Source organism: Hyaena hyaena, unplaced genomic scaffold, assembly GCF_003009895.1.
Source record: "Hyaena hyaena isolate Hyena2069 unplaced genomic scaffold, ASM300989v1 scaffold_439, whole genome shotgun sequence".
Classification (NCBI taxonomy): Eukaryota; Metazoa; Chordata; class Mammalia; order Carnivora; family Hyaenidae; genus Hyaena; species Hyaena hyaena.
In genome coordinates this window covers 29,739-55,127 of record NW_024081067.1, presented here as the reverse complement: position 1 = coordinate 55,127, position 25,389 = coordinate 29,739, and the positions used below count along the sequence as shown (strand labels likewise).

Below are 25,389 nucleotides of genomic sequence, written 5' to 3'. Positions count from 1 at the left end.
AGAGTATCGAGTCCCTCTCCTTTCTTTTCTACCTCCTCTCTCCCCAACTGAATCGCCCAACAGCTTTGGGCCTCTCCACCTGTTTTCAGGGTCCTGGGAAGGCCTATGCGGAGTCTGACCAATAAAAAATGAAGTCCGAGCAAACAGGCCAAGCACAGGACAGAGCTGAAAAATTCCTATCCGGCCTGTGTCACTTCTCCAGCCCCAAACCCAGTTGTTGGTTGAAAAACTACATCATAATAATTTAGTGCACGGGCCACAAGAACACCTTATGCAATGACTACAAAAGGGGACTCTGTTAGGCAAGGACCATTATTGTAATTGTGACGAGGCACTTTCTTGGAACATCCTTACTTGCAAGTGCTGAAGCAAAGGGGCTGGCACACTAGAAGGAATGAGAAGGCCTCCGAGTCTGCTTCCCATCCTGGAGAAGTCAGAGCAAATCACGGGCCATGTTAAAAGAGGCAGTTTCTATTAACACCGACACAAGAATCTTCATAAAAACTGCCAGTCCAGGTGAGGCTAAGGATCCTGCTTTTGCCTTGACATGGAGCTGAAGAATGCCTACATCAGGCCAAAGGGTCCAAATGGCTCTAGCAGCCAAGGGAAAATAGCCTTCCACGTTTGCACCAAATATTCTCATTTCTACCAAATCTACCAAATCTCTTTAAAGATGGCCTGACGTGTGAGCTGTGGCTTGAATTTGTATTAACATTCTCACCCACCAGCAAGCTGCCTCAATTGCCTGGGGTCCTGATCTCAGTCACCCTAACTTATATGGCCGCATGAGTTTATTCACCATCTGCCTACTTTCTAAACTCACTCTGCTGGCACTGAAATGGCACATTTCTGGCTCATTGATGATGATACCTGACTTCTCTCAGGAAGGTCTGAAATACAGCTTTGCTTTAGGAATGTCGTGTATCTTCCTGTTGAGTTGCCTTAGTGAATTAAATCCTTCCTGACTGCGTGTGCAGGGTGGCACAAGAGAAATAACTTAGCCTCCTACTGAACTTGTCTTCCTCAAAAGGCCTACAGGCCCCACTGGAAATGCTTCCCAGTGGTTCTTGAAAGACTAAGTCTGGCTCTGCCTTTCCTTCCATGAGCACTGTGGCAGAGGCTTCTGGGTGAGTCCATAAATCTGTCCTCTTCTCTTCTGGAGTAAGAGAACTGGGGTTCTAGGCTGTATAGAGTAAAGAGCATGTTCTGAGTCTCGCTTACAGCTGTGTGTTGACCGGTGACTAAGTTCTGGCTAACACGATCTGCATGGAAGTGATATGGTCAACTCCTTAACTGAAGAAGTGCCTTCCCTCTCTGGTTTTTACTTGATGCCATATGGATGCGGCATCTTGAATCAAAAAATTAAGGACAATACCTCATGGAGGATGGAGAAGCGACAGAGAAGGATCCTGGGTCTCTGAAAACTTTGGGGAACAGAGCCACTGTACCATCTCAGACTTTTTAAAGAAGAAATAACTTCTGATTTCAAAGTCTGAAGTATTTGCCAGTGTTGTTTTGGGCCACTGTCGCAGTTTCCTAATTAATGGAAAAATTCCTTATAGTGAAGAAAATTATACAGTCACACCATTGAGAACCAGTCACCTGCTCATGGCTCTCCCCACGAGCACTGTCTTCCCAGCACTCAAAAAGAAGACAGTGAGTGGGGCTCCTGGGTGGCTCAGTCGGTTAAGTGTCTGATGTTGGTTCAGGTCATGATCCCACAGTTTGTGAGTTCAAGCCCTGTGTTGGGCTCCATGCTGACAGCTCAGAGCCTGGAGCCTGCTTCGGATTCTGTGTCTCCCTCTCTCTCTGCTCCTCTCCCGCTCATGCTTTGTCTCTCTCTGTCTCTCAAAACTAAATAAATGTTAAAAAGAAGAGAGTGGGTTTCTGGGGAGGGGCCAGCCCTGGCTCTTGGTCACTGGTGCTCACCCAGACAGCGATAAAGAGGGTGCTGATACGGTTAAATGCAAACAGTTGTCTCTAATTCTACTTGGGACAAAAAAAAGCTCTATATAGGACCATTCTATAATAAGATGCACAAAACAAAGGAGCTGTTAGCTGCAGTGTTTCCATGGGCACGGAACAAGGGAACACAAACGGTACCTGCTTGCCTGCTGGAGAAGGCAAAGACGATGATGTCATCAAAGGTCCATGTGTAGTCCTGGTGCGGCGGGTAGAACATCAGCTTGCCAGAGGCTTCCTTCCTGAGGTCAATTAGGAATGTGGAGTGAACCATGGGGACAGGGAAGCAGCCCAACCTCTTCCACTCTCTGATCTGAAGGTAGTCTGGAGTCCGTTTATAGAAGCCCTGGAAAAGAGAGATAGGTGGGCTGTGTTCTCTGATCTGAGCGCTTCATCTTTCCCGGTCTTCTGTCAGGCTGATTCCTCCTATGTCCCCACCACTTACAGAGAAGTCCCCAAGAAAAGTCACTGCCCCTCTTTGAATCTCAGCCTAAGGATTTCCAACTGAGTTCAAGAAATACTATTTACATATGAAATAGTACTTGCAGGGTCTTGTTATCAGAAATAATTTGGGTTTCAGCATATCTCTGGATTTAATGATCTCATAAAAGTATATTCTATGTTGACATCTGATGGAATATGAAGTATAAATATTAAGAGGTGGCTGAGCAGGGGCACCTAGGTGGCTCAGTTGGTTCAGTGTTCGACTTTGGCTCAGGTCATGATCTCACAGTTTGTGAGTTCAAGTCCTACTTCGGGCTCTCTGCTATCAGTGGGGAATCTGCTTCAGATCCTTTGTCTCCCTCTCTCTGTATCCCTCCCCAGCTCATGAGTGCTCTCTCTCTCTCGTCCAAAAATAAATAAACATTAAAAAATAAAAAGAACTGGTAGAGCAGAGCAGTGTCTGGCTGCCTAAGTTCAAATTCCACCTCAGCTACTTATCGTCTGTACATCAGGATACTCAGCTTTGCTGTGTCTACTTCCTCATCTGTACAACAAGAATGATGGCATTATCTACTCCACGGGGTTGCCTCTAAAAATGAAGTAAGATAAAATCTGAAAAATGCTTAGAATAGTGCCTAGCATAGGGGCGCCTGGGGGCTCAGTCAGTTAAGCGTCCGACTTCGGCTCAGGTCATGATCTCATGGTTCATGAGTTCGAGCCCCATGTCCAGCTCTGTGCTGTCAGATAGTGATTCTCTTTATCCCTCTCTCCTTGCCCCTCCCTTGCTCTCTCTCTGTCTCTATTTCAGAATAAATAAATAAACTTTGGGGGAAAAGGTATCCGGAAGCTCTGAAGGGCATCTCCATAAGTGTTTGAGGTGACAGCAGGTTCATGGAATGAGTGTAAGGCTTCACAAAGCCAGCATTCTAAGGGGCACCCAACTTGGTGATTGCAAAAGTTCTCACATGGTCATTGATCAGTCGCCATATTTTATGGCCACACATTCTGTGGTGATGTCAGGACCCACACATGAGGCACTGCAGCCACTTCTACTTCTCTGACATTCCCTTCAGTGCCTAGAGAAGCGTTCAGCTGAGCCAGCCTGAACGCTGAGCACATAGGAACATAGAAGGCTCACAAATTAAGAACTTAAATGATGTGTTTTAGAGTCATCTTGACCTGCTTCTAGCTGATCTCAGCCCAAGATTAACCTCTTTGAGCTGAGTTTCTTCTCTTGAAAACTGGGCTAATAGCTTACTTGTCTCCCTCACGGGGCCATAGAATGGATTGCATGTGATAAGATCTATGAAGACACTTTGACAACTGTGATTCATTATATGAAGTATTGTTATTACTACAATTTTAAAAACTTATTTTTGGGGGGAAGGGGCAGGGGGGGTGGAGAGAGAGAATCCCAAGCAGGCTCCCCACGGTCAGTGTGGAACCCAACGCAAGGCTTGATCTCACGAATAGTGAGATCAAGAGTCCAGCACTCAACAAAATGAGCCACCCAGGCGACCCATATTACTACAGTATTTTTTTTTTTTTTTAGCCTTTAAGGATTACTTAACATCTTTCAACTTATGAGCATTCTTTCAAGGGATAAAGGAAACATTGGTTCTTTGAAGGACCGCCTAAGAACATATGTAAAATACAATGTTCTAGACTACTTAGGAACAGTATTTTCAGAATGAGAAGTTTGGAAAACTCATGATGATGAATCACTGAATATCCCGAGAGTGAGGAGAAGGAAGCAGAGAAAATAAGAGAGAGAAAACTGTTATGCCTCCTGCAGACAGGCAGAGGCAATGGATGTCTTTTTTGACCAAAAAAAAAAAAAAAGAATGCTGTTGGTAACAGTTTCTGTTCTTGGCCAGACAACACCAGGGCCATTTTGTGTTTATGTTTAAAGCCTCTGGAATCCAGGACCTGCCTTAAGCTTATGAAGTCATTGGCTGTTTCTGTTCCCACCCTAGCAGAAGCCTGACTGAGGATGGAAGCCAAAAAAATAAAAAAATAAAGGAGAAAAATTAGAATTGCCCCTAAGTGGCTCTCTGTTTTACTGTGCAAAATAAGTGAGCGCATTTCTTCTGTTTGCTTTTCATGATTAAAGCAAATAAGGAGATAATAAAAACCTAGAGGCTGTGGTTACTAGGACAAGCCACCCTTGCACCTGGTGTCAATGCATAACTCACTAAAAACAGCCTGCGAGCGACTCCCCCATGTGAAACACTGCAGATTATTCACTGAGGGTGTATGAATTTAGACGCACTTAATAAAACATTTTCTCCCCAAGGAACTGAATGCCTTGTATAAACATGAACTTCATGTCTCCTTAAAAGAGATGTGGATAACATGCATTCAAAATCTGTAGGAACTACAGGAATTGTAACCAAAGAGGAATCCTTCATTCAGCAGTGTGCTAAAGCCACTGTGTGTTACATTTTCAGAAATTTTGCAAGCTGCTTGACATTTTGGCAACTTAAAATCTAAAGCAGAAAAAATCACGTGAATTCCCACCATTCTAAAATACCACAGACCATGTCTTTGCAGATCTTAAGTAATTATATCATCAAGTGGCTATACTGCAATTACTTCACCCTTCCCTTGCTTCAACAGCACTTAAGTTGTTTGCACAGTGGGAGTACTACTGTGGTACAAACTGCAGTGCTACCCATCAGGGCTTTTCCCAGCAGAGAGGCAGTTATTAAATATGTATCAGAACAATACTGGACTCATCCCATGTCCAAAACCAAACCAAATATAACAGAAGGACTCAAAGTTTAGCCCTTTGAGCATCAGAACACACTTAACCTCCATTTTTTCCCTGTAGCCCGTCTTTATTCCAAGTACATATGTACCATGTCCATCAGTTAAATTTCTCTCTTTATCCAATTTATTAACCAAAGAATAAAAAACTATAACCAGCCAGATGTTCTAGACTTTGAAGATTTTACAAAAGAAAAAAGAGATGATGAACATTTAAAATTTTGTTTTTTCCCTTTTTTCCCCCTTCCCTTTCCCCATGGTCTTCTGTTAGGTTTCACAGGATCCTCATATGAATGAAAACAAATGATGAGTTTTGTGAAAACAAGCTACACAACAGTTCTGATCATTAAGATGTCTTTGGAAATATATTTGGCAACATGTATCAGAGGCCAGCAAAATATTTATTACTCTTTGACGCAGTAATTCTACTTGTAAGAAGCTGTCCTAAGGTCATCTAAGGCAATAATAGTAAACAGAGAAAAATATACAGTAATCATCATGGTCATTATAATAGTTAAAATTGTGAACAACTTAAATATTTTTTAAACTAAGAGAAAGCTTAAGTAACTTGGTGATACTGTTATTAAAAACATGCAAGCTTTTATCCATGATGTTAGTTAGAATGGTGGGGACTCACGTAATTTTCTTTTTGTACTTTTCTCCATTTCCAAATTTTCTATAGTGTTATTATGTTGCTTTTAATGACCAAAAACTCCTAATTTAAAAAAGTCTCAGAATCAGGGAGGCAAAAAGTACAAACCCCAGTAAATTTTATTTGTTAATTTAAAGCTTCTAAGGCTAAGCTCTTTAGAATGTTTTCTTCATAATTCATTAACACAAAACCATGCTTTAATTATTAAGTATTGGACCTGGATTTACCTCCTTTCCTGAACAGGCTTGTTCCCATAACAATGACACGCACGTTTTAAGAGAGGAAATGTGGAAAAGTTGAGTGGGGCCATGGCTGACACACGGCTGCTTCATTAAAACTCAGAGCCTTAACTCATTAGACCCAAGACTTGCCTGAGGTGTGATTCCGCACCAGAAATTCGAGTACAGACCCCGAGACTCCAGCATGGGTGCCACAATGGTTTTATTTTCTGCAATCATTAGATTGAGGGTCTGTGGATTAGTCAGGAAGTTGTCAACATCTATGAACTAGGAAAAGAAGAGGAAAACGTCAGGTGAAAAAGTACTTTCAGTAATGGGTTCAAGACAAACCGAACACTTCTGAAGAATCACAGAAACCTGCTCATGAGACACGGAACCAGTTATCTGTGCTCTTCTTATTGAAACCTATTGAAGCTGGATGGCATTCATTCAGGCAAAATACATTTAGACTAACTCCCTCAGGGCTAGCTCTGCCTAAAGCACTAAGCAATAAATTGGGGTTACCATACTGGGTACACCCAGCACCCAATCTACATCTTGGTTAATGGTTATTAACTACTAACAGCTCCCAAGAGTTCTCAAAGATTCATCCAAAAACATTCATTCAGTGTATAGCCTAGGTACAAATGAACAGACTTATTTAGGTTGTCTGTAGTTATGCCAAAATGGCCCCAAACAGATCCATCAATGCCATTTTAAAAGTACCTTTTATTTTTTATCATTATCGTTTTTTAAGGTTTGTTTATTTTTTGAGAGAAAGGAGAGAGAGGGAGTGAGGGGGAGAGAGGGAATGAGTGGGGGAGGAGCAGAGAGAGAGGGAGACACAAAACCTGAAGCAGGCTCCAGGCTCTGAGCCGTCAGCACAGAGCTCAACACGGGGCTCAAACCCACAAACCGTGAGATCATGACCTGAGCTGAAGTCGGATGCTCAACCAACTGAGCGACCCAGGTGCCCCCCATCAATGTCATTTTAATGTTACAAGTAGAATTTTTGTTGAAAGTACATTATATCAACCTATGAAGCTATTTTCCACTCTCAGCAGAAGTTCACGTTAACACTGATTCATTTATAGGGATAGTCTAACCACAGATCCTATTAATAAAATAATCTCACTGAACTGTACACTTAAAAATAACTAAATGATAGATTTTATGTTATGTATATTTTACCACACACATACAAATAATCAGAAACTTTCATTCTTATGAAAGTCATCTGTTGACCAAAAAAATTGCAATTCAGCATTTGTGTGCTTCAATAACATTTAAACAGCTTTACAGTGTTAAATACCATCAACTTGAAAGCGTATATGAAATTATTTGTACTGAAAGTGTGCGTGTGATAAATGATTGGGTGGTTTTTGTTGTGGTTATGGATTAGGGATGGACCTAGGTGAAAAGTATTCCTTTTAGGAATCAGAGTTTAGTGATAGCAGAGATATCGACGAGTCTAATGAAACAATATTGTCTTTGCCTTTTTGGTGTTATTTCTAGTGCTGGACTGGAAAACGCTCACCAAAAGAAATAAATGCATTTTGGGGGCTACAGATGAAGAACTTGATTCCCATAAACTTGTGAAGAAAAAAAGCCCCTGTTAACTTTCAGACGGGAAATGGGGGCTGCAGCTCCTTGCTGCCCAGGAAGCTGTCCTCTCTTCCACTTAAGATAGGTCCCTGGGGGATAAGGGCAGAGTATGACATTGGTTCCTCATCATTAAGTCCAGTATTCTTCTGGACCTCTCTAAGAAAGGCCTAGGAAAAGCGATGGAACGCTTTCGTGAAGAGAAATTCTTCATGAGACCCCAGCAAAATTGGCAGCCAACAGAACCCAAGCAAGAGGTACTATTTCCCTGCCAGGCCTTGACCGCCTCTTTAACTTGGCCATTTCTCAGCGTTGTCTGTGCAGCTGGTAACCTGAGGGATGGGGTGGCCTATCTTCCCAGAGAAAGGGCAGGCTTGCTTACTAAGGGCAGGCTTGCTTACTGCTTGTTATAGAAGCAGTGGGCTCCCTCAGCTCTGGGTTTCTCAGCTGCAACACAAAACCACTCTGTGCAGAACACCCATTTGGGCCCACAACATCACTTGGGTGATGTGTGATGCCACAAGCATGCTGGTGGATGTGCTGCTTGTTGTAGGTGATAATCCTTTGTCTAAAAAAAAAAAAAAGAAGAAGAAGGGATGCCATTCCTCCAAATCACTCAGGAGCTTCAGAGCTGTTAACTGGAATCTTTTTTAAGTAGAATTAATTTCTTATATCTGAACATTTTTCTACAAAAAAAATCTTTCTTTATATTTATTGGTGGGGGCGCCTGGGTAGCTCTGGGTAGCACACAGTTAAGTATCTGACTTTGGCTCAGATCATGATCTCAGGTTCGTGTGTTCGAGCCCTGCATCGGGCTCTCTGCTGTCAGCACAGAGCCTGCTTCAGATCCTCTGTCTTCCTCTCTCTGCCCCTCCTCTGCCCCACACATGGGCGCTCTTTCCTTTTCTCAAAAATTAATAAACATAAAAAAAGAAAAAGAAAGAGTATATTTCTTTACACAGTCCATTCCCTATGAACTAAAAGGATTCAGAATTTTTTGTGCCTATTACATGAAAGAGATCAAATAATCCAGGAGCTTATTTGCGGCCTCATGAAAATGCATGTCAGGGATGGGTCTGAGATAAGATCCGGGTATTCCAATATTAAGTTCCCCAGGTTTTCCCTTGTGCCTTTATTAAAAAGTGGGGGAGGTGGTTCCTAAATAAAAGATGGTTTTAATTGCTTCCACAGTGCTAGATTGTGAACAATTGATTTGGACATAGTCTGGATAACATTTGTCAAGAAATCAAACATCTGTTTTTACCAGGATGTAGTCTGACCACTGTTCCCTCGCAGTTCGAAGGGCTGCCTGCCGTAGTTTCATCACATGGGCAAACCGGGAGCCTGGCCAATGCTTTGGTCCAATTTCATCGGGGTAAGATCTAAAATAATAATAATAATAATAATAATAATAATAATGTTATAATTATTGAATGCCTATATATTCTAGGCTCTGTCCTAAATGTTTATATGCACTAACACATTTCAACTTCCATCAGCTCTAGGGGTAGATGCTATTTTTGTTATCATCTTCCTCATATTACAGATAGAGAAGAGGGGATTATGTAACTTGTGGCTTACTGTGCACAAGAATCCTGATATGAGGCGCATGAGGGTGGCTCAGTTGGTTGAGCATCTGACTCTTGATTTCAGCTCAAGTCATGATCCCAGGGTCATGAGATTGAGCCCTGCGGCAAGTTCCACACTAAGTGTGGAACCCGCTTGGGATTTTCTCCCTCTCTCTCCCTCTGCCCCTCTCCCTTGCTCTCTTTCTCTCTCTCAATTAGAAACGAAAAAAGAAAAAAAGAATCCTTATATGAAGTATTTCAGTAGGTTTGAAGAAAATCCCACTGAATCCTTACAAGGTTAGTACTACCATTCCCTCCAATTCACAGATGAGGAAATAAGTATAGACTGGCCAAGTCATTTGTCTAAGGCTACACAGTTAATAAGGAGCACAGTCAGAATTTGAATCCAGGCACAACCGCAAAGCTCATGTTCCTACATGCTTTTTAAATATATTCTTCCATCAAATAAATATAGGAAACCTTGCAGCATAAAATGTGAGTTTCCTAGGAAAAAAAAGGAAGGTTAAATGTACTTGGTCAAGTATCAGTAAAGGATTTCATTAAGCCTAACACATTGATCTATCCCAGGTAGAGCAAGAATGTGGAATAGACATAATGTCACTGGAATCTCTATGAACATCCACAAAACAGCCAGGCCAAGACTTTTACATGGCCACATCAGCAAGTGGGTCGGCACCCCTCAAGAACACTTCTGAAGGCTTCCAACTGGGATGGGTTTTGATACTGTCACCGCAGCCCCAATCTGGCTATCATTTCAAGGTCTGGTAGCTGTGTTGGCAGTTTGCGTTAGAAAATGAAAAACCACAAAAACAATGAGAACGTAATAAATAAGCTTAATAAAACTGTGTATGCACACGAATGTTCTAAGATGTCGTTCCAATTATTGCTTCAGTGAAAATCAGTGGAAGTCCTGTTTTTCTCAATATGTTGCTCCAAAATGCCTTCACTAATATTTTTCACATTGAACTTGGCATACAATATATTTAGTCAAAACCTCGGTACAGAGAAAATGACCAGCATGGAAGGTAGGGACATAGTCTTTTCAGCCATTCTAATTAGGCCAAATTCCAAAAAAGCATTCAAAATCTTTTTGTGTTCAAATTTCATTGTTAACTTTCTCTTGATCTATGGACCATATGTCGGGATTTGAAAGCTACATGTGCATATATATATAATAAAACTATTATATAGAAAGAGACAAAAACCAAAATTTGTTCTGGAATGGCATTTATTATTATTATTATTATTATTATTATTATTTATTATCATACAAATTTGGCTTTCAACAAATGACTTACCCTGGGCAAAAATTCAGGCAACTCAATTTATTCTACTTCTACAATTTCTTAAGCTAGAATTGCAGTGGCCTTGGGAACATTTACAATAGTCAGTTTTAAATACACTTATTCATGTCATTCACTCATTTGTTCACCCAACAAGTACTAATTTAGTGCCTGCCAAGAACAGAGCACTGGGGGAAAATATGAAGTGTTTGTATACTGTGAGCTCTGCCAAAGAACCCAAAAATTACTTAGGAAAAAATGCATAAATTACATAGTTAATTAACAAAGTTAGGATAAGTATATTTGCTGTGTCAAAAAGGATGAGGTAGAAAATAAGCAACACACGTTTTGAGAGAAAGGTAGAGTTTTGTAACTAGAACGATTAGGAACAGTTTTATGCAGTGGGTGGGGGGCTTGGCATAGAGCTGGTTACAAAGACAGAACGGGCCTTCCTGGAGCAAAAACCTGCATGAGTAACAGCTTGGGAGCGAAAGTAAAAGGAACATTCTAGACAAAGCAGTTTTCTTTTTGGAAGAGACAGGTAATATGGATGCATAACTGTTGGTGTTATATTCGTGGAGTCTTTGAAAAAATACAAGTCTGAGAATACCTCAGTTCAAAAACAGAATATTCAGCTCAAATATTGAACTTCATTCTGTGGGTATTGGAGAGCCACTGGAGTCCTTTTAACAGAGAAATTAAAACATGTCATTAGTGTTTTAGATAACTTGATTTGACAGTATGGTGTATAGAATGATCTTGAAGATAGAAGCAACTAAGAAATTGCTATGGTTAAGGGAGAAGTAACCTAAATGTCCATCAGTGGGCGACTGACTACTCATTATCATTATGTACATCTGTACAATGAATAAATACTAAGCAGTCATGAAAATAATGAAGAACCCCCTTAATTATCGCTATGGAAAGATTATGAAAATATAATAAATAAAAAAAGAAAGGTGTCTATAAACATTATGCAAACTTTTCAAATACAAAAGCCTTATCCTCCAAATATAAATAAATGATATCAATATTTTACAGTGTATACAGGGGCAATTTGTTTGTGAACTAAGGAGAACCTGAACTTGGCTGGTAGCTGCAGGGATAAAGAGGAGGAGGGAAATAGGAAGCTCTGTCAAAGGAAGGAATGGCAGGTCCTTGCAACTTACTAGGTACCGCAATAACCAAGAAGTCATATGCGCCTCCAAGATTAGACCCCTGAATGGCTCGGAAACTGGTTAAGGGAGCAGGGATTAAGAGAGTTCACAAAATGCTGTCCTGCTACTCACTCTGGTTCCTCCATAGGCCTCCACTCCACATAGTGATAGAACCGCTGTACATTTTTCAACCACTCCCTGAGTATTTCTGTTGTATTATCCACATTGTGATCAGTCGCTGCCCTGCGTGAGAGAAAGGATAATATATCTCAGTTACCATCCAAAGAAAGAGGGGGGAACTCCCAAAGACCCCAAGTTAATTGAAAGGTGAATGGCCAGTTCTGGGGGGGAGAGGCGGGAAATGTATATATGAAAATGGTATCTCTCATGGTCCAAACGAGACAATGGATTTCTGAAGTGAGAGATACTGCTTAAAATCAATTTTTGTGTCGTTAGTTCCTTAAACAGGGCTCAGCCAATAGTACAATCAGTAAATGGTTGTACTAAAGTTATATAAGCAGAAAATGAATTAAACCACTTAGTTAACTAATCTTTTTGGAAATTTTCTTACTTGGCTTCATTTTTAGTTATCCAGGAAGTATACTCTGCTTTTTAACACCCCTAACAACTATTTCAATTTGCGCAATTACTCAGTTGCCTGTTCACTTCAAGTTTGTTTTCAGATCACAGCAAAATTGCTAATCAACAGTACCGTCATTACCCACACTTGAGAGGAGAGTGACAGTAAGAGTTCCCAATATGAAACTGAAAATCTAAGGTATCTTTACCTAGTTTGGGTTAACATTACCATAACGTAGGCAAAACAGAGTACCTTCAAAAGTCTTCAATTAATGTATACAAAACTTGTTTCTACCTTAAAAGTTTAACACAGTGATCCACTTATAAAGGAGCTTAACTCAGTTATTAGTACAAAAACACTTTAAAGTTGTATCACAAAGACAATTCTTGCTGTGTATAAGACACCGAGAACAAAGTTATAAAGAACACCTAAAAATGAAGAGATGTATCAGTCAACTGGAAAAGACAAAGAAAGCAAGAGTGGAATAAGGTGGAATTCTGACCAAAAAAATGCTAAATATGACAAAGAAAGATACTTTATAATGCTAAAGAACATAATTCACATCAAAGAAATGATAAATACGAATATCCAGGGACCCTCATATAGTATAGGGGTTGGCAAACTTTCTTTAAGAACAAGACAGGAAATATTTTAGGCTCGCAGGCCATACACTCTCTGTTGCAATTACTTAACTCTACCTTTGTAGCAGAAAAGCAGCCATAAACAGTATGTAAATGAATGTTCACTGCTATATTCCAATAAAGCTTTATTTACAAGAATAAACAATGGATATACAAGCTGTAGTGTGTTGACTCCTGACGTAATAGAAGGTATGGAGACTTCAAAGAAAAACAGGAACACTAATAAGAGATGTTAGCATACCACTTTCTTTTTTTCCAATACTTTATTATTATTATTTTTAAAAATTTTAATGTTTCATTTATTTCTGAGAGGGAGAGAGACAGTGTGAGCAGGGGAGGGTCAAAGAGAGATGGAGATACAGAATCCGAAGCAAGCTCCAGGCTCTGAGCTAGCTGTGAGCACAGAGACCGGTGTGGGTCTCAAACTCACGAACTGTGAGATCATGACCTGAGCCGAAGTCGGATGCTTAACGAACTGAGCCATCCAGGCGCCCCTATTATTATTATTTTTAATCTTCATTTATTTTTGAGAGAGATAGACGAGAGCAGGGGAGGAGCAGAGAGAGGGAAAGACAGAATCCAAATCAGGTTCCAGGCTCTGGGCTGTCAGCACAGAGCCCAACACAGGGCTTGAATCCATGAACTGTGAGATCATGACCTGAGCTGCGGTTGGACCCTTAACCAACTGAGCCACTCAGACAACCCAAGATTTTATTTTCTTAGAGTAATCTCTACACCCAACATGCAGCTTTTACTTACAACCCAGAGATGAAGAGTTGCATACCATACCACTTTCAGTTAAAGATGGTGCAAATGGGAGGAAGTAAATATTACAGAGAATCTATAGAACAAAATGAGACTATGCTTTCTTCTCATGTGCATGTGGAATATTCACAATTGACTAACAATTACACTACACAGAAAGCCTCCACAAAATTGAAAGAAGATAAACATTCTCTGGTAATAAAGTAAAAAAAAAACAGAAAGTTAAACAAAAAAAACCCATTAAGAACTCTCTATTAAATAATCAAGGCAGAAGCCCAGAAGTATAAGATAGGAAAAGAGTAGAACTAATAAATTAAAATGCTGCTTTTTAAAAAAATGTTTTATTTGGGGGCGCCTGGATGGCTCACTTGGTTAAGCATCTGACTTCGGCTCAGGTCATGATCTCACAGTTCGTGAGTTCAAGCTCTGCGTCAGGCTCACTGTGCTGACAGCTCAGAGCCTGGAGCCTGCTTCAGATTCTGTCTCTCTCTCTTTCTGCCCCTCCCCTGCTCATGTGTACACGCGCGTTCTCTCTCTCAAAAATAAACATTAAAAAATGTGTTAAATGTTTTACTTTAGTAAAATTCCAGTATAATTAACATACAGTGTTATATTAGTTTCAGGTGTACAATACAGTGATTCAACAATTCTATACATTACTCAGTGCCCATAGTGATAAGTGTATTCAGTCTTCTTTCTTATTTCACCTGTCTTCCCACCAACCTCCCTTAAAATTTTGCTTTTCTTGAGGAAAATCAACAAAACAACCATTTATTAATCTAACCGAGACAGTGCAGACATATAAAATAATAACTGACAAGGATGAAGGGAATATGATTGATATGAAAGAAGTTATTTTAAAAATCACAAGCAATTATTTGCACGACTCAAAAACTAAATTTGAAAGCTGGATATAATAGGGAATTTCCTAGGAAGATGCATGTTAGCAGAAATCACTTCGATAGAGATATAAAACTGAAACAGAACAATTACCAAGGAAGAAGAAAGAGAAAAAAGAAAACATTCAGCCCAGATGGTTTCCCAGTGGAATTCTCCCAGATCCACTAGACTAGACATTTCCAATGCTAGTTGCCTGTTCTACAGATGCAGAAGAAAAAATGAAAATTCCAAGTTCTTTTAATAATGCAAGTACAATATTAATATCTAAATCTGAGGGACACATGCACACACACACACGCACACAATTTCAGATCAATATCTTTTAATGAATATGCCGCAAAAATCCTAAATAAAGTATTAGCAAACAGAATCCAACATCCTATTAAGAAAATATTATATAGCATAGCCTAGGATATTCATTATAAAAGAAAACCCATTAATATAATTCGCTGTATTGATGGACCTCAAGAGAAGTCATATGATTACTTCTGCAAATGCTAAAAACGTCTTTAACAAAATTCAACATCTATTCCTAATTTTTAAAAATCACACTGAATACAATTAAAACAGGAAGGAAGGGAGGGAGGAAGGAAGGGGGGAAGGAGGGAAGGGAAGGGAGAAAAGGAAGAAAGGAAGAAGGCAGGGAGAGTAAACAGAAGAGTCATGGGAAGATAGAGGCGTCTGGGATTCTTCAAAAGGAGTAAAAATGCTTAGATTTTATGGGCAATTCAGCAGTTCCTCCTGGAAGGAAAAGCCATGGGCATTATCAGCAGCAGGGGTTCTCTGGGAACATGGCCTTGATAAGAGCAAAAGAAGAGATGTGAACAGTGGTTACTTCTTCCATATATGGCAATTCCAGTAAAAAGGACTTTGTTAAACCCAATCTATGATGGCTTTTGTTCTCTCTACCTGAGCTTTCAGAAATCACTGCTACTCCCAAAGTCACAAACATCTTTAAAGGAGAGAATATTCAGAAACGTTCAAGAGAAAACAACAAATTGTTAAGCAAAGCACAGTGGAGCCCCATGTTATATAGACAGTAAATTTCTGTAAAACACCAAGTAGCTTGAAACTATGTGACTTAGGTCACAATGTATAGGAAAATGAGGGATAGAGGTCTATGACTAATATTTGAAAATCTCATTTTACAACATAGATACTCGAACTGAAACTAGGCTTACTGGAAATATTATTCAAAAAAAAAATAGAAGATCTGGAGCTGATGTCAATGGCCAATTCGGTCTACTTTCAAGTTTCTTCTAGAAATCAGGTTAGAATCAGCTCCTCCTTTCAGGACAAGGTCTCGGAGGGAAGAGGCCCACAGATACACCTGGAAATTCAACTACGGGATGGGGAGTGAGGTGATGTGTGCAGACGTTGAGGGACACCAGGTGATCACCTTCAGACAAAAATGGGGTAATAAAAGGAGGCAGGAAAGCAGGCCAGAAAGCAACACGGAAGAGGCCCTGGGCTCCACCTACCTGCGATTGTGCTGAGAAGTGAACAATGTCACTGACAATCACATCCATTGTAACACACAGCCACAAGCCACCCCTGTCCGGCCAAGTGGCCATGAAGGGCACTTTGAGAGTCAACCCCTTCATCTCACTGCATGAAGTGTGGGTAGAGCAATTCCTGAAATGGAGGATCAGCTCTAATGTACATTAGTCTTTGCTCAAAATACTATGAGCAAGAGTAAGTTAAACCCAACAAGATAAAAAATATCTCGACTACAGTGTTAGTCAAAAGTTATGGGAATTCTACATTATTGTCCAATTACTATAAATAGCGCCGGAGAATTCACATGGCATCTACTTCTTTCCTCAGTTGCCGTTTCCTCATTACACATTGATTGCCCTCCTTACATCAATGCATCTCTTCATCATTTTAACAAAATTGGTCTCATCATATGAAATTTATTATCCTGGTGTGCAGACTAAACTCCAAACTCTGCCCAAGTATCCACTATCAACAAACATCCTTAGAAATGAGCTGCTTGGATGTATGCAAAAGTGGATTAATTGTCTAATTAAAAACAGGGGCGCCTGGGTGACTCAGTCAGTTAAGCGTCCAACTTCAGCTCAGGTCATGATCTCGCAGTTAGTGAGTTCGAGCCCCACATCAGGCTCTGTGCTTACACCTTAGAGCCTGGAGCCTCTTTCAGATTCTGTGTCTCTCCTTCTCTCTGCCCCTCCCCTGCTCACGCCTTTCTCTCTCTCACAAAAAAAGTAAATAAAACATTGAAAACAAAAAACAACAGAAGCACAGATTTAAAATACTCTCCTTGAGTACAAAGAATTTCCTGTTCGATTACTTCCCCATATTGTTAAGATTTTCTTTGTTCTCAGGCTTCGAGGGAGATGAACAAATCCCAGATGTGGCTGGAGGCCCATACACACTGGTCTTTGATCTCCTGCCCTGTCCCAGGGGAAGAGCATCACTGACCACACCAGCCCATTGAGGAAGACTTGCCCTGACCCCTCAAGACCAACTGCCTGGTCCCTCCACTCCCCTGGCACAGGCAAATAAACAGAAACCCAGCAGACACTTCTAACTGCTTCCTTTTCCATCCCTCTCACCAAAAATGCATTTCCGTTCGAATACATAATAATCACGAAAGCATGCAGGCTCTGGTCTACACAGAGGGCTGGGGAGAGAGATAGCAACGGCCCAGATCTGAGGTCCTGGGGTGGGGGGAATGCATGAGGCTCGAGTGGACAGCTCTATTTTCAGAGCCTATAGAACCATGTGGTGCCTACCCTGCTGCGAGTCCCCACAAGTCACTAGACACGGTGAAGGCTGCGGCTGAGCAGGCTTTTCCCATCATGCTAAGAAGCTGAGGAGTCAAGACGTATAATCCCCTTCAGGGGAAGCCGAGGTACATCTCCCCCATGGAAAGTTCCTTCCAGTCCCGTAGAAAACAAATCTCGGATCTGTTAGCCTTCTCCCAAGAGACCAAGAAAGGCACCCAGCCAGGTAACAGACATCCCTCAAGGGAGGCATGCTTAAATCAACAGCCGCCTCCCTCTCTTCCCTGGGTCTCTCTGGCTCAGGATAAGATAGTAAGGTGAGCTCAGCTCTTGAGTCATGCCAATCCTCACATAGTTTATTTTCTTGGAAGGTCGCAATGTGACAGTGGCTTCTCTTTATCTCTAAGAAGTACCAGGACCTGCCGGCCATGAAGAGGTCTCCCTCCACCAGGAGAGCTGTGGCCCTGATACACCCCTGGTGCTCATGGTCGGTTGCCTCTCTGTCCACTGGTCCCTGTTGGCCATCTTTTGAGCTAGCATTTGAAATGGAAGAGCTGATGGAAACAAGTGCAGCATCCACTTGGCCTCAGAGGAAAGTCTGGGCCATTACTCGCCGTAATGCTGCCTGCCCATCCACTTTCTGATTCTGCTCCTAGTTCCTATTTCCTCTTCTCTAGCCACGCACATCAGCAAAGGCCCATGAATCTCAAATTCAAAGTCAAATTAGGAAAAAGATAAGACACATACTGCAAATACCATCAACAGCACAGTGCAGGGCATCTCCTTGGTTAATAAAGTTCCCGGGGGCCAGCAAGTGCATTGTCACTGTTACAGGGAAAAGTGGGAGCTCGTGGAGCAGACCAGTAAATAAACATGTCTGCAGGATGATACAATTTTACTAGCCGGCTGTGCCAAAAGAAAAATATTGAGATTTCTCTGGCAATGTCTAAACACACTGACATTTCTCCTTGTTCCAGAAGGTCAGTTTTCATTCCTCAGTCTTGGCTCTTAAACTAACAGCCAACTTGAAATAATTAGAACTGACTCATTTATTTTTACCACAAGTCCTTCTGAGGTTGTGAGGGCTAAACTCACATTGGTAAGGGCAGGGCCACTGAAGCCATGTTAACGATGCCGACTGGACCCTGCAGCAGGTAAACCACAGATGTTGAGGACATGGTCCTCCTGATTGCTTCCGTCTGCACTGCCTGCCCCTCAGGGAATGTTCTCAGCTTCCTTCCACCCCAGAAAGCCCAGACTTCCAGTGCTACAGAACATAGGGCTGCAATCTGTGCACCACGACAAAGGCGACACCGTGCAGTGCTTGATCTCTGCTGCCCCAGGACTTGCAAAATACAAACCCCAGAGGCTCAAGGGAATGGTGATGGAATGAACAACAAGGTTCGTCATCATCCAGACGATTCGCACCATGACTCGTAAGTTGGCAAAAGTGAATTTTCCAACTTGGGACTTCAAAAACTGAACTACCCTCTGACCTTGTTTTCATCCAGCAAGGACGGCTCATTTATGGAGAAAATAAAGAGCTCCCACCTAAAAATAAGATTCCACTTTTTGAAGCAGACAAATTTATTTTCGAGAAAGCTCGTCATCAAAGTCCCACCGCCTCTTTTTCCGCTCTCAGGCAAAGCCTCGCCAGCAAGCGCTCTGCCAATGGGAAGAGATATGCTTGGCCACTTGGCAAAAGATGCTGATGGATTCCTGCTTCTTGGTTACTGGAGAGAGCTGTTTAAAGATCTAGAATCTGTCTGCTGGGTGAAAACTAGACTTGAATATGGTTAAGGAGATGGACATGGAGCAGGGGCTGGGGGCTTTCTCCCAACAAAAGTCTTTTCCTAGGTCCTGCCAAGTCAGTGAGTAGCAACTCCTCCTAAAGAACTAAGAAATCAGGAAACCTCACCTCTCACGAAACCTTCTTCCCCAACAAAATAAATGTTTCTACTCCCTCAACATCCTTCTTCCATATGTCCCATTTAATCGCAGAAACAATCATAGGCATTGCACATCTAGAGACTGGGTAAGAGTGATGTAAAAAACAAAACAAAACAAAACAAAACAAAACAAAAAAACAAACAACTCTGTTTCTGGAAATGCAATCAACTGATGAATCAATTTCATTCCTAAAGGGTAGGAAAAAGAAATGGTAAAAATTGCCAACTGACCAGCTAGAAGTCAATTCAAAAGCCCAATGCCATTGTATTAAAGTGGAGATGAACTTGTGGAACCTGGGTGGCTCAGTCAATTAATCGTCCAACTTCGGCTCAGGTCATGATCTCACAGCTCGTTGAGTTCGAGCCCTGCATCGGGCTCTGTGCTGACAGCTCAGAGCCTGGAGCCTGCTTCTGATTCTGTGTCTCCTTCGCTCTCTGCCCCTCCCCTGCTCACACTCTGTGTCTCTCTCTGCCTCTCCAAAAATGAATAAACATTAAAAAAAAGAAGTGCAGATGAACTTAATTAAACATATTACAAATGACGCATTTCTATTCTGAGGTATAGTTTGCCTCTCTTGGTGTTAAGAACCCCTCACCGGTGTGTCATGCACTAGCCCATTTTGAGCCCTATAATTAGCTAAGTTAGCATTATTTTTATCTCCTCATGTTATAGAAGAGAACACTGAAGATGAAAGGTTATGATTGCTCAAGTCATGCGAATAGTGGATGTTAGAGCCTGGACTTTTCCTTCAGATGCCTCACCCCAACGCTAGTGCAAACTCCTCCTCCACTACTGTCTCCTGTCAGATTGGAAGGGATTCTCTGCCTTGTCAAGGACACTGATCAACAGGACCAGAATGAACATCTCAGAATGAAAGCTTGGTCCCTGGTTTCCAGAGATCCCTTGTCTGATTGCGACATGTTCATGGCATTTCTTGTAGGGGATAAACAGACTTTCATCTCTAAACCCTGGATATCTGACTGCTCTTGACAGAATGGAAGACCTAGCCTCTCTGGCCATGTGTTCTAGCAGGGCAACAGTCTGATGGAGCCTGTGACTGTTAGCTCAGACACAGTCGGTTTCACTCTGTGTCATTCTATTGTTACAGTGCACAATGGTACACTGGTTTCTGGTGTACAACGTAGTGACTGGACAACTCTACACTTACGCTGTGCTCACCACAAGTGCAGCCACCATCTGTCACCAAGCTTTGCTGAGGTTCACTTCAGCATAATTTTCCTTGGAGTCCAAACTCTTGGGATTCTATGAAAATATCAGCAGCAGTGTCTGAGACAAAATAAATATGTTTCTCATTTGTGTAAATACTCTTTTTCCTGTTTTTCTTGTACTTTGCCCTTTGTTTCTTCTTCTTCCTGTTCTTTTTCATCCACTCCTCATTTCCTCTTTTCTCTTCCTTCTTGGATTTTCCAGTTCTTTAAAGTTTTTTTATTATGTGGGTGTGCCCTGAAGAAACGGAATTATGGGTGGAATATGTTCCTGCATAGTCAACAACTAGAGTCCTGATACTAGAGGGAGGGCACACAGGATCCAGGGACACATTCTCCAGGAGCCCTAAAGCTCTCCACCCCCCAAACACCTCAGGCTAGATGGGATGCCCCAAATCTGTAATTACCCATCAGTTCTCTGCCCATACTCCCAGGATTGCCTTGCCTCTGCATTGTAATTAACTGATTCTCTGTCTTTCTCCATTACCAGATCCTCTTCCCCAAGGACAGGACTATGCCAGCACTAACAGAGTTTACTGTGTTAAACAGGCACTAACGATGGGCCTGATGAATGAATGAATGAATGAACAATTCAGGAAAACTTTCCCCAATCAAATCCAAATGCCTATAAAGGCTGAGACCAGATAACATCAAGGACTGACACGGACTATGTCTAAGCTAAGAGGGTGAGAGAAGGGACACAGGTGGACTCCATCAGACTGTTGCCATGCTAGAACATGTGCCCAGACAGGCTAGATTTTCCATTGTTCCAAGAGCAGCCAGATATCCAGGTCTTAGAGATAAAAGTCTGTTTATATCCTACAAGAACTTTTAGGCAGAAATGCCATGAACATGTTGCGATGACAAGGGATCTCTGGAAACCAGGGGCCCAACACAAAAGCCACATTGTTTCAGCTCCACAGTGCATCCCTCTGTGCACATTCAGGACACACAGCTGAGAAATTAAATATTTCAAATATGGCTGGGAGGACAGCAATAACATCGCTCCACTGCTTTCACAAACAAAGGAAGCATTTTCAATGAAAAAGGAAAGACAAACACGCACGGGTTTGGCAAGATCTAAATACTTCTCTCAGTCTAATAGCAATAGAACCAGAAAACAGAAAAAGCGGACGCCTGGGTGGTTCTGTTGGTTGAGCATTCGACTTCGGCTCAGGTCATGATCTCACGGTTTGTGAGTTCAAGTCCGACGTCGGGCTCTGTGCTGACATCTCAGAGCCTGGAGCCTGCTTCAGATTCTGTGTCTCTCCCTCTCTCTGCACCTCCCATGCTCATGCTCTGTCTCTCTCTACCTCTTAATAATAAATAATAAATAAACGTTAAAAAAAGAAAAAAGAAAAAAGAAAAAGCAATGATCCAGCCAGCATGGAGTGGGTACACTTCCCAACAAATACCATATATAACCTCTCTTTGCATAGAAAGTAAGGCATACTGATTGCCCACTTTTAAAGAAATAATAGCTTCCTTGAGATATAATTCACATATCTAACATTCGCCCATTTAAAGTGTACAGTTCAGTGGTTTTTACTACAGTCATAGTTGTGCAACCATTGCCCCCATGATCTAATTTCAGAACCTTGTCATCCCCTCTAAAAGAAATCTGTACGCACTAGAAATCACTTCCCATTCTCCCCCTCTCCAGCCCCCGCCCCCCGTTACCACTGTTCTACTTCCTGTCTGTATGAATTTGCCTTTTCTGGACATTGCATATAAATGAAACCATACAACTGCGGCTTTTTGCATCTGACTTTCACTCAGCATATTGTTTCCAGGGTTCATCTTGCAGCATGTATCAATACTTCATTTATTTTTATGTCTGAATAATATTCCATGGTATGGATAGACCACATTTTGTTTATCTGTTGATCAGGTAATGAACATTTGGGTTGTTTCAAAAAAATTTTTTAATGTTTATTTATTTTTGAGAGAGAGAGATAGTGCGTGAGCAGGGGAGGGGGAGAGAGAGAGGGAGGCACAGAATCTGAAGCAGTTTCCAGGCTCCAAGCTGTCAGCACAGAGGTCGATGTGGGGTTCAAACCAATGAAGCATGAGATCATGACCTGAGCCAAAGTCAGGCATTCAACTGACTGAGCCACCCAGGTGCCTCTGTTTTTACTTTTTATTTATTATGAGTACCGCTGTTATTAACATTCATGTACATTCATGTGTGGACATATATTTTCATTTCTCTTGGGATTGCTGCCCACATTTTACATATTATGGAAAATGAAAAAAATATATTTTATTTTCTTCTCTACCATTATGGGCTGCACTATGGCCCAGGCACTAAGCTGGGCATTTTGCATATAGAACTCTAATCCTTATGGTAATTCTCGAGGGAGGTATTACTGTCCTTATTTAACAGAGGAGGAATCATCGGCTTAGAGACTTTCTCCCAAAGCTTATGCTCTTTTCACTTACACTTCATCTTTGACATGTATTTTTCTCAATTTCTGAAATCCCTGGTTTTCTGTTCCAGGGCAGTGAAGAAGGATCCCTTCCTCTGCTGTATTCATGTATAGATTTCCTGTGACATGAACAGATGCAGCCCAGGAACATGGGGACAGATGCAAGTATGCAAGACGTGTCACGTCTCAGCAGAGGAGTTGGGCAGATGCCACCAATGTAAACAGTCAGCGTTCAGGCCTGGCGGGGCAGTGCCCTGGCAAAACACAGAACCCATGAGCCATGAGGTCATGATGAACTGGGGCCGCTGTGACCACAGAGAGAGTCGTAGCCCAAGGACCGGGCTTGCTAAATGAGGCACTAGGGAAAACCCTGCCCTTGCAGCCAGTCTCTATGTGAAAAGGAAAGCCTGTTGAACTGGGCTGAAAATATGAAGGCGAAGTGGTCATTCAAGTGGGAAATCAGGAGAAAGCACGAAGAAGTGTCCATGTTCCACACAGAAAGATTTACCTGATTCATTTTTTTCTGGAACTGTACTTAAAATGACAGTAAATACTCTAGTCACTCATTGAGTCTGAGTTACTTGACACTCACTATTATTGGACTAACCACATTCTCCATCAAATAAAAAATTATCAAGCTGGGAAACACGGCTCTTCTGCCAACCAGCTCTATAAGCTCAAGAAATTTAGTTGAACTCTCTGTACTTTGTTTTGCCATCTGTAAAATGGAGTAATAACACCTGCTGTACATACCAAGTTCAGTGAGTTATTGTGAGGCACCAATGACATGTAAAGGAGCTCCCAAGAACACTTAATTCAGAAGCTGACCCTTCTCTGACCCTTCTCTATCCCTAACACACACACCCTCAAATAAGAAATTAGACAGCCTGTTGAAGTGACTTTTAAGATGTATACAACACACAAAGCTTAACATGTGCATTTAAGGTGAACAAACCAGAACTACCACAGTCTGCCATTTTTTAAGAACAAAAAATAGGCACGCCCAGTTAAATACGGAGAACATGAAAGAATCGTGTGGCAATGACTGCTAACTGTCTCAGTATCAGTCTTCCTCTTCTTCCCTAGTAATAGAATGTTTAGCTGCGCCTGTGACCATCCAACTTAAGGAGCACATTGTAAGTCCCACAAGAGCAGGGATGTTTGTCTGTTCTCTTCACCACTCTATCCCTAGCACTTACAAGAATACCTAGGACATAGTATGTGCTCAACAAATATCAAATGGTTCCTTTCTCACCAAACTCTAACCTAAGAACTGTGAAAACCCCTGCACACGTCTCTTAGTTTGATAGCCATCTGAGCCTCTCCTATGTGTCTCCTCTGTGAGGGGAATCATGGCACCTCCCAGAAACAACATTTCGTCACTGGTGTTAAGATGCTCCTGGTTTCTCATAGTTTAAAAGGCAATACAGGTATATAAATAAATAATCATAATTGGGTGTGATGTTTGCAGCAATGGGCGCATAGCAAGGTGTCCAAGTGCCAGAGTGGCTAGAAAAATGTAGAAGGTCGAAGGATGAGAAGCCTGAATTGAAATTAGAATGAGGGACACCTGGGTGGCTTAGTCGGTTAAGCATCCAACTCTTGATCTTGGCTCAGGTCATGATCTCACTGTTTGTGGGATCAAGTCCTGCATTGGGTTCTGTGCTAACATCATTGAGCCTGCTGGGGATTTTCTCTCTCTCTCTCTCTCACTCTCTCTCTCTCTCTCTCTCTCCCTCCCCCTCCTCAACATAAATAAATAAACATTTAAAAATTTTTCAGAATGAGCAGGTATTTAGAGAGCAGTGGAAGGGAGACAGAGTCTTCCAGAAGAAGAAACAATACGTGTGGAGGCAGAGAGATATGCAAACACAGTATGATGTGTTTGCAGAACTACCTGTATTTTGTTGGCTTATGACCTACAGGTCAAAGGGGTGAGGTGGCTGCAAAAAGGTTAGAGATGACAGCTGTCCCTTGGGAAGGAGATGAGCAGTGAAGATGAGTGTCCCACTTTTCTGGGTGGGTCCTTGGTACCTTGCTCTGATTGCAAAAATAAGCAGGTGAAACATTCTCTGAAATAATATATTTTGGCAGACTGTGACAGATAGATGCCCTAGAATCTATTCTTTGAATTCCTCAAAGGAAATGCTCCAAGCACATATGAAGTGCTGGGCCACTTCATCGCATTTACAGACCCAGCTTCAGCTGCATATATGACAGGTTATCTGGGAAACGTGTGATTTTGAACATTCTGACCCATTTTTTTCAAAACTTCATTTACAGTTCTCAGCCCATGTGTCCAAATTTCTCCCTCCAAAACTGTACCCAGTACAAGTAAACATTTAGCGTGTGCTTGTCGAATGGCTAAGCAAATAAGTAAGTGCCTGCATAAACTGATGAACAATAAAAACACGGTGCTCATATTTATTAAGGGTCTACCACTTAAGCAAAACGCACAGCAAATGTAACAGA

At 41.6% G+C, this 25,389-nt stretch overlaps 1 protein-coding gene across 1 annotated transcript in view; it reads right to left on the bottom strand.

Moving 5' to 3' along the window:
- COLGALT2 (collagen beta(1-O)galactosyltransferase 2) overlaps positions 1-11,903 on the bottom strand; it is a 45,833-nt gene extending 33,930 nt beyond the window's left edge. The window contains exons 1-4 of the mRNA XM_039252972.1: positions 11,809-11,903; positions 8,912-9,029; positions 6,199-6,333; positions 2,104-2,308 (exon numbers count right to left, since the gene is read on the bottom strand). Coding sequence (XP_039108903.1) covers positions 2,104-2,308; positions 6,199-6,333; positions 8,912-9,029; positions 11,809-11,822 — 472 coding nt within the window. The 5' untranslated portion in view covers positions 11,823-11,903. The remainder of the gene's footprint in view (positions 1-2,103; positions 2,309-6,198; positions 6,334-8,911; positions 9,030-11,808) is intronic.
- Between the last annotated feature and the right edge of the window lie 13,486 nt (positions 11,904-25,389).